The 9,837-nt window shown below is 47.6% G+C and overlaps 1 protein-coding gene across 1 annotated transcript; it reads right to left on the reverse strand.

Annotated features, from left to right (window-relative positions):
- Window positions 1-2,333: 2,333 nt before the first annotated feature.
- On the reverse strand, window positions 2,334-3,167 carry LOC131378616 (RING finger protein 223). The gene has a single exon (XM_058421955.1). It carries the CDS (start codon window positions 3,165-3,167, stop codon window positions 2,334-2,336), a length of 834 nt encoding a protein of 277 aa, XP_058277938.1.
- Between the last annotated feature and the right edge of the window lie 6,670 nt (window positions 3,168-9,837).

Here is a 9,837-nt window from a genome sequence, read left to right on the forward strand (position 1 = left end):
ACTGCAAGGTACTGGAGCTTACCTGGCTGAACAGAAATGCAGACACACACGCTGCATTTGCAGGAGAAGCACAAAAAGGTAAATCATGCATTGGTGTATATGATGTACACATGTACATATTTTTTATATTTATTTTTCTTAGAAAACATTGCTGCTGTTTATGTCCATTAATTTACATATATTTATTCCTACTACAGTATCATTTACAATAATACTTTCACTTCTATAGCACCTCCTCTTCAAGGATCTCCAATTGCTTAAAAACGTTAATAAATAAAGCCTCACATCTTGCCTGTGAGGTAGATCAAGGCTATTATCAAACTCTACAGATGCATTAACTGAAGAACAGAGAGGTTAAGGCCCAAATTTTCAAATATTCGTACCTGAAGTCAAGCACCTAAATTCTCATTTAGATGCTTAAATAAAAGTCTTGCGATTTTCTTTGGTGCAGAACATCTACGACTACTGCTGAAGTCAACAGGGGCTAATGGTCAGGCCAGATTTTAGGAGGCATAACCTTTTAGACAGTTAACGAGCAACTCCAAGTTGGAAAGCACTGGTCTAAATACACAAATCTCGGTCAGAGCCACAGTTGATCCCAGTAATTTATCTCCTCAGGGCCTTTATATTATGATATACAACTTTAAAAGGCTGGTGCGGATCTTTTTCAATAGACATAAGTGACACAGAAATCATCTACCGTTTCCACAAACTGTGTCTATCACCAGAGTCTATACAAATACTTCTTGGTTTGTGGGGTTTCTTGGGTGGCAGGGGGTTGTTTTTCACACATTTGTGATAATCAAGACATTGCACAGCACACATCACTTGTGCAGTCATAAAACACATCACACATCTTCACCTGCTGTCTTTACATTTCTACAGAGTCAATTTCTTTGCACTTGTGATAAACAGAAGTGGTCAAGTAAAGGTCTGTTAGGAGGATACTTGTCAGAAAATCATGCAGACAGCTTGCAAAATACACATACTAAAAGATCACTTTTAAAATTCTTGAATTGTTAAGCACGAAAATAATTACCTCATTCCATTACAGTACTGTGTAGAAACATGGAATAAGCAGCATTATCTTATTCCCGATAGAATAGATTATAACAACTAATTAAGTTTAAAAAATTCAGGCACCAAATGAATTATCCTGCAACATAGAACAGTATCTATACAGAGTGTTCTCCTTAATATACTACAAATCCAGCTGTATGGCAATGTTTTTCCATTTCATATCATGAACATCTTGTCACATTTCAAAGACACCTTTGATGTTCCAGCCTCACAGAACAAAACCGTCTTCTACTGTTCACTACAGAAACTTCCAAGACAGAAGATAAACTTACCAAAAGGGAAAACCACTGTCTTACTACAACTATCTGGACCGAATTTTCAATCACAAATTACACTACCGTATTCCCCTTTTACAGTGTTGCTGAAAGTCCATACTTTAATGTGGGCTCCTCTCACTGCATAAAAATTGAAATCGGTGGCCAGTATTAATATTAAATATTAATCCCTATGACAGGAGTCGCTTAGCTCTATTTTAGAGCTCCACTAATTAAATAATCTTCCATAAATTGTTTAAAGTGTTCAATGTAGTATTTCAGTCTCCCACATTAAATTATAATTTCAAAGAATTAAATAATACAGCTTATTTTAAGCAACCATCAGAGGGCTCTACAGCCTTCTAATAAAATTATAATGAAACCATACTCAGTACACCGTAGGAAACTTTGGCTCAGTCTCTTCTAAGATAATACACTTCTGTTACAGCTTCTTCTATACGTTAACTTGTTAACGTCATAAAGGGGGAAAAAAAAAAGAAAACCAAAGCGCATTTAACGTCACGTTCCCGTTCCGCTCCTAACCACAGCGAACCCCTCCAATTATCTTCCAGGTGGGGGCAACAGTAAGCCAGTTTTCTGTAACCGCGATCGCGTCCTTCTGCACCGGGAGCTCAGCGGCCGGGACGCGCTCCCGCAGAGGCGGGCTCCGCGCACATCCCCAGCTCCAGCTCCCCGGGGAGGCCCTTCCAGCCACCTCTGCCGGCAAGGCGCGCAAATCCCGCCCTGCCCCCTGAGCGCCCGGACCCTCCGTGCCCCCTCTCCGGGTCACCCTGCGGCCCATCCCCAGCGCCTGGGGCCGTGCCGGTGCCGCGGGGCCCACCGCGACATCGGCCCGGCGGGGCCGGCACCCGTCACCCCGCCCCGCCCGTGCGCTCCCCTGCCTTCGCCCGGCCCCGCGGCCGCTCGGGGCTCAGCCCCCGGCCGGGGCTCCCGGAGCAGCGGCCGCGCTCGGCCCGGCCCCGCTCCGCTCCGCCGGGGCTACGTGTCGCTCCTGCGGGCGGCCCGGCCCCGCGCCGAGCCGTTGGCCGCGGCCCCGCCGGTCGCCGCCTCGGGCCGGTACTTGAGCCAGCAGATGAGCCATGTGACGACCACGGAGAAGAGGGCGAGGATGCTGGCGACCGACAGGCAGATGGGCCCCACCGGCGACGGCGACGCCGCGGCGCCGGGCGCGGCGTCCCCGCCGTACTGGTTGACGAAGATGAGACCGGTGAAGAGCAGCACCACCATGGAGAGGAAGGAGACGACGACGCACACGCAGCCGGCGCTCAGCGCCGCCCGCTTGCAACTCTGGCAGCTCTCGTAGCCGCCGCCCGAGGAGCGCGGCCCGGCGGGGGCGGGGGGCGGCGGGGCCAGCGCGGCCGCCGCCTCCCGGGCGCGGGGCGGGCGGCGGGGCGGCAGCGGCGGCAGGCGGTCCTGCGGCACCGGGTCGCGGGCCCGCAGCTGCGGCGGGCAGGCGGCGGCCAGCTTGGTGTTGACCGGGAGGCCGTGGACGCGGTGGTCGGGCAGCGCCGTGCGGTGGCGGCAGAGCGGGCAGGCCAGCGAGCCGCCGGGGGAGCGGCCCGGGCCCGGCTCGGCGCCGGCGGCGGGGGGATGCTGCGCGGCGCGCAGGTGCAGCTGGCTCAGGCACTCCTGGCAGAAGGTGTGCAGGCACTCCAGCAGCTTGGGCGCCCGCCGCTCCTGGTCGAAGTAGTTGTAGCAGATCTTGCACTCGTAGTCCTCCGAGCTGGGGGCGGCGGCCGCCGGCGCCGCCGCCGCCTCATCCTCCCGCCGCCCGCCCTGCCCTACGCCGCCCGTCTGCGCCGGCTCGGCCATAACATCTCGCCGGAGGGGGGACGGAGAGCCGCGGAAAGGCGGGGAGCGCCGGGCCGCCCCGCGCCTGGGAGCCGGGCGGGAGCCGGGGCAGCCGCGACCCCGCCGCCTCCTGGCCGCGCCCGCGGGCTGCGGCGGGGCCCGGCGGGGAGGGCGGGGGATGGAGGCAGGGCCGCGGCCGCCTGCCTGCGTCGCCCGCCGCGCTGGCGGCTGCCGGGGGCTGCCGGCGGCTGCCGCGGGCGGGGGGCGGGATCGGCGCCGCCCGCCCCCGGGAGCGGCCGCCGGTGCGCGGCGGCTGCGGGGCCTCTCTCCTGCCCGCCTGGCGTGCGGTGCGGTGCGGTGCGGTGCGGTGCGGCGGGGCACGGCACGGCACGGCCCTCCGGAGAGCCGCGGTGCCGGTTCCCAGCCCCTCGCTGCTGGCTCTCCGGCGGGAGCCGCCCCCGCAGCACGACCCGGCGGGGCTCGGTGCTCTCCCGCAGTCCCTCCGCCCTGCAGCGCTGCGGGGAACACGCATGGGTACCGGGCAGCCTTTTAATCCCGGAGTGCGTTTATTTAAAGCGTTCTGTTGGTTTTAACAGTTGGCGAGGATTCCCCACTGTCAGTATGCTTTGGGACCAGCAGTTACAATGACATGACACTCGTTAGGCGCGAACACGGCAGATGAAGGGTTAATACGGGAAGGCAGGGTGACACCTCTTCCATACGCCGCAGCTCACAGGCTAACTGATATTTTACTGCTTTTCGGAAAGAACATTTTGTGCACTGTGATTCCCGTTCATTGTGCACACTGAAAAATAAGAGGTATTTTATTCTGGAAGCCGGGGGCAGAAGGAGGTGCTGATGTTATTTACATCCTGACATTGCTGTGCAATTTAGAGCTTTTGCCCAGTTTAATGAAAAACCATCCGAACAGTGAGGTGTCCATAGCTGGTAATGTCGTATCTTAAACAACCAGATAGATTTCACTACATCAAAGTCTGCGCTGTCTGCACATGGAACTCTCTGGAGAAACTCTTTTATCTTCAGGTGTAGCAGAGGCCATAACAGTGATTATTTCTCTCTATAGTTCTGAGGATAGCTCTAGGCAAGTCAGGCCCGTGTTTCAGGTACATTGCCTTCCTTGCCATCTTGCTAAAGCTGCATCTGGGGATATCAGCTCTGGGCTGAGAGCTGTGTCATCTTGAATGCCTTCTCCCCTCCTCTGCCATGGGACATGCTGGATCAGGCGTGCTTCACAGCAAAAGCTGAGGAAAGCTCTCTCCTTCCCAGTGCTGTCTCTGCTAGGAGCACAGCTTTGTTCTTGAGCTCTGAGCATTCTTGAAGAGCCAAATAAAGTGGGGGAACCGTTGTTTCGAAAGACTGACTTGTTGAAAAGATGAAAAGCAACATATTTGTAAACTGATGACAGATCTGATGATTGTCCTAGCAAAAGAGGGAGCAGAGCTTGGCATAAACTGAAATCATGGGCTAAAGTAGAACAGCAAAAAGTAGGAATGCTCTCTGCACAGAGAGACATTGTTTTTATAATTTATCCTAAGAGATGTTTTAAAATCCTTTAGTAATGTTGGTTAAGTCTCTTAAAAAAAGGAAGAAGGTGACTTTTGCTGTCACTGTCCATAGTGTGCAGCTACTCGGCCTGTGGAGGCAAAAATTACCGTTTTTAAAAAGCCCACACTGGCTTGCAACCTCAGAGCTAATCTGCCTGACGAGTTTGGACTTTTTAATCTAACTCTGCTAACTTCCTTTTTTAAAATGAAATCTCATTGTATTTACTCAGGCATTCTTACACTCTAAAATGTTTGTTTCTGGTAGTTTGTCTATTTTGCTTTTGGTTTTTTGTGTGGGTTTTTATTTTGATTTGGTTTGGTTTGGTTTTTTTTGCTTGCTACTCTTTCCCAGTTAGCATCATCTTCCTATTTAATTAGTTCACTGTTAAAAGATGTCAGATTGTCCTAGTCACTGTCCTTTTCTTTAATATTACTGCCACTTTCACAACCCTACAACTTCCAACAATTTTCAAAACACATGCAAGTCCCCAGATGCACACAAATATGAATTAATATTTCAGTACATTTTCTTTGAGGCACTGTATCAAATGCTTTAATAAGGTCCAGATACATCAGCTGCATTTCTGGTTCAAACTGCTTTGCCCCTGCCTTTTGTGTTCTGAGTTTTCTTATCTGATGTGTATCTGCCTTGAGGTCAAATGAAACTCCATCTAATAAGTATAGGAAAGTCAGCATTGGGAAAGCTTTCCTGGCATGGAAACTACACAGAATAGATGGGGAAGTTGAGCATAACTGAAAAAATAATAATCGTTAAAAACAGTTAAATGCAAAATTAGGTTTAAATTTACTCTTTTCTTTGCTAAAACTAAGAATGAGAAAAACTGGTGAGTAGTCACAGAAACCTCCTTGTTCACGATTTCCCCAGTGAACCAATGCTGGATAACTCAGTGCCGCACAAGCGAGGTTACCCCTGTGCTGTGCAGTCCCTAGAGAACATTATTTAGCACAGCATGTAACGTGCACGGGCCTCACTGCTGCTGAGACGCTGCTTTGTTCTGGACCAGCACAACTCCTCTTCACCTCTTTGTGTCTCTAGTGGCGTTTGCAGGTTCTGTCCTCACCCTTCTGCTAGCCCAGGAACTCGTGTGATGACACAGCCAGTCACTTCTTGGGGACAGTCCAGCCGAACACTTTTTACTTTACACAGAGTTTTTCTGCTGCTCAGGAACAGCTCAGGGAAGCAGGTTGCTCCCTGGGTGCACGAGGTCTGCAGCCAGTGCAAGGGAAAATGCCAAATGCCAGCGGCTGCAGTGGTCAGGAGAGGAATTGAGGTGGGGCCACAGCGTGGTTGATTTACGTACATTTACCTTCCCATGGAACAGAGCCGTTCATGATTTCAGCCCTTCTGTCACAGTCCAGCATCCTGTCATGTGTGCTACAGCTGTGTCATGGGATGGCACAGTGCAGAGCCAGCTGAAAGCCTGCTGTGACAAGCTGAAGGGTCAGCAGTGCTGCTGTATCCCCTGGCAGCCCTGTCCTTATCTCTGCAGGACAGTGCCCTGCTGTGGCTCTCTGGGAAGCTGTGGGTTCACCTGGCAGGGGGTTTGTGCCACATCTGCTCCCTGTGACGTGGTGCTGCCCTGGCCCGAGGTCACTTGGACAGGGAGGTGCCCAACCTGGAATTAAAGTTGGATTCTTACTGGATCCTTCTGGTGACTGACCCTGTGATTCTTCACAAGCAGAGGAGCTGGACCATAAGTACTGCAAAACACCTCCATGCTGAATTTAAAGATTTCCTAGGCAGACTGAAGAGATGAAATATTTCTTCATGTTTTTGGAAGAGTTACCGTATTTCTGGAGATCCAGATGTATTCTCTCTTTAAGTCACTTACTGAGAGTTTATTATTTGGATTGTCAGCTTGTAGGGACTGTTTTTTAGTGGAAGACATGTATTAGTTATTGTAAGAAACCCCAGAATGTAGCTGAGCTGATTGTGAGGGCTGACTTTTGTCTGAAACACTACAGGAGATTTTGGATCTTATTCAGCAGAAGTTGTGGTAGAAATTCAGAGCCAAGGTGGCAAACAATCCTTACAAAATACATATTTCACTTTGTAATTCTGCAGCTGGTAAGAACTGATTTTTAGTGTGTTAAATATTGGGCCTGATTTATCTTGTGCATTGTGCCAGTTTCATGCTGGTGCAGGACTTGTCTAAAAAGAGTTGTTACAGTAGAAATTAACTCATCGATGAGTCAAACCCAAAACCTCATAGAAGAATCCTCCTGTTTTTCAAAAGGGACATATTGACATACACCTCTGCAGCAATAATGTCATGTTTCTCTAGTTTAATTCCCCAAAAAGTCTGTTCTTATACAAGAGGTATGATTTTCACTTTTGATGGGTGGCAAAAGATATGTCTTATTTTTATGCCCTATCATTACATTATAGGATGCTGCATCCTCTTCTGCTTTCTTCACATTGACATTTTATTTCATATAAAGTATTTCTGAATAATTTATAATTAAAGTGCTTTTTTGCCTTTTCTGTATTGGGATTTGTGTAAAAGCTATTGCATGTTGGTCTGTTGCATTCAGTACTGAAAGGAACGTTCATTTTCAACAATATTTGCAGGCCGTTTCATGGAGCTGAAAAAGAGAAAATGGATTACAATTATGAACAATTCTACATCAGTCACAGCCATATAAAAATATGTTAAACTCATAATGGATACAATAGGAAAGATGCAGAAGTAGATGTAGGAATACATTGTTTGACACCACTCTCCCCCCAGAAAAACCTTTCTTGTGTTGTATCTGCTGAATATTGTCCTATTTCAGTTGCCTCAGGAAGTGAGAAATGTGTGAAGGACTGACCTCTGCTTGTGAGGTCTCTGCTTTCTCTTTTCTCTTAGGTTAAGCTTTAACCTTCTCCTTCTCACATGGTGTTGACCTGCCACCTCAAGCACAGATACACCCTTGTTGGCATCGGTCTGATGCCAAATTTTGCAGCAGGTTTATTGTCAATAAAAGGGTGAGGGCTTAAACCTGGGGGTGATGCCTAATTTCCGATGGGAATATTTTCTTGTTGTTCCCATCCATTTCTTTTCCATCGTGTGTTTTCAGCACATTGCAAAAAGGTAACTGCATTACAAGCTTTGGTTAAGAGAAGATGGTGAGCCATTTGAAATTGAGGGCATGTTCAGCAGGTGCAGCTCCCTCTCAAATAGCTGAGCTTGAACAGCACATAGAGATCCCCACAGATGTGCTATCCATAGGAAACCCAGCTCAGAAATGTTGAATCTGATGGCAGATAAGGGCTGGCTCTGCAGTTTGGGCAGAGGTGACTCCTGTTCCCTGCACGCAGCTGGGTTTGATCCAGCCCATGGGAATATCGGGTTGGATCGTTTGGTGTGAGAAATGGATTTGCAGAGGATTCTCAAAGCCTGACTGAAAGCTCACATAGTCTTGTACATCTGTATGCAAATTGTGAGATAAGGTGTGCTGACTTAGAAAGGCCATGGAATAGAGGAGACATTGTTGAGAGAGGAAAAGAAACTAGAAACAAGTTCCAAATGATGGCCTTGCACACAGACCAGATATTTTAGGGAAATGGAACTATGAAAGATGTATTGTACCAAGACCCACGTGGGGTACTTTTAGATGATTGGCTTAGAAACACTAACAGCATTGTGTGGCAAAAGCAGATAGACAAAAAAACCACTTATAATGTATTGTAATTAGGAAATAGTTTGGCTTCTGATTGTGATGGTGTGAATTGTAACATCTGTATCATCTCACCCTTCTTCATGAGACTGAAAATGAAATAAAAGTCTTTAAAATGCCTCTCAGGAGCCCTGCCTCGGGGTCAGAAAAAGGGTTTTTTCCAACAGTTTGGGCTCCAGAGCTGTGCAGCCCTTGGTCCCTTGGGCTGCAGAGCACTGACACACACCAAAGGAGTCCCCATCTCTTGTGGTGTGGCATGTTATTAATGGCTCCTTGGAGCAGCAACTGTGTTAGGGCAGATCTGCCCTGGGTGTTTGCAGGGATTTTATTAATCTTTTAAAAAACAGTATTTAAAATGGTGCAGTCTTCCAAGTTGTCTGCAGCTTTTGGAACAAATGTATTTGTATAAAATTTACCTTCTCCCAAGCTATTGGCGCTTATTCAGACCTTGTGGTGATGGTATAACTGAATCAAGAATCCAAGAATTTCATTCTTGGATTTAACTGTTAGTTTAAGGACCAAGCTAAAAAGAGAAAAAGACAGAAAAACCTCAGAGAAGTCCTTTGTTTTAGCCAGCACTGTGCTTTCTGCACTTCAGAGTAATAGTGAAAATTTCATCCAACATTGGGTGCTGAATCAGGTGTCAGTGTGGGGCTGGCAGAGCCTGTTTGGGCTTGCTTGGAGCAGCAGCCTCTGCAAGGAGGGAGATTTCTGCAGAGCAGGGCATTTAGATGTGGAACTGCTGTGTCTCAGTGGCACCTTGGGGCTCAAACTTATGGTTATGTTGTCCACAGTGAAGCAGCTGGGTAGGAAAATGTATAAAAACAAGATTAATAATTATTATTAACTGTGATTAGAGTAATTAGTGAGTGCCAGCATGGCTATTAGCTCTTGGGCAGTTACTTTTTGCTATCCAAATTGTCCTTGCATTGCAATGACACAGTCTATGGAATCACTTTAAAAGATTACTTAGTCCTTTGGGAGCTCTGTTTACAAGACACAGTACACATTCCAGTCACTGATTTTACTTCAGGATATCATTTGTAACCTTGAGTTAAAATAGGGATGGTTATCTCTGAAGTGAAATCATGAGCCAGTGAAGCTGGTTAAGAATTTTTGTCATCAGCTTCAAAGTGGCCAAGTTTTTGTCCTTGATAATGACAGGGAGTTTTTTGGGTTTTTTTTTTAAAGACAGCTTGGAAACAACAACTATTACTCAGACCACAGCATTATGTATATGTGCTTGAGTCAATTCAGAATGAGAAGCAGATGAAGAATTTGGGAATTTTTGCATTCATATTATTGCATATATGCAGATATTAAAATTATAAATTGTTTGTTTGTTTGTTTTGTTTTGAGCTGAAGTGAACACATGGAAGCTGGTTTCTTGAGGCTTGGTTTTTTTTTTAATGGTTTTTAAATAAAGTTTAACATCTTCTCAC

This window comes from Hirundo rustica, chromosome 10, assembly GCF_015227805.2.
Source record: "Hirundo rustica isolate bHirRus1 chromosome 10, bHirRus1.pri.v3, whole genome shotgun sequence".
Lineage (NCBI taxonomy): Eukaryota > Metazoa > Chordata > Aves > Passeriformes > Hirundinidae > Hirundo > Hirundo rustica.

What these genes read in the sequence shown, in the direction of transcription:
- LOC131378616 (XM_058421955.1), bottom strand. Translation starts at nt 3,167, where the DNA reads ATGGCCGAGCCGGCGCAGACGGGCGGCGTAGGGCAGGGCGGGCGGCGG.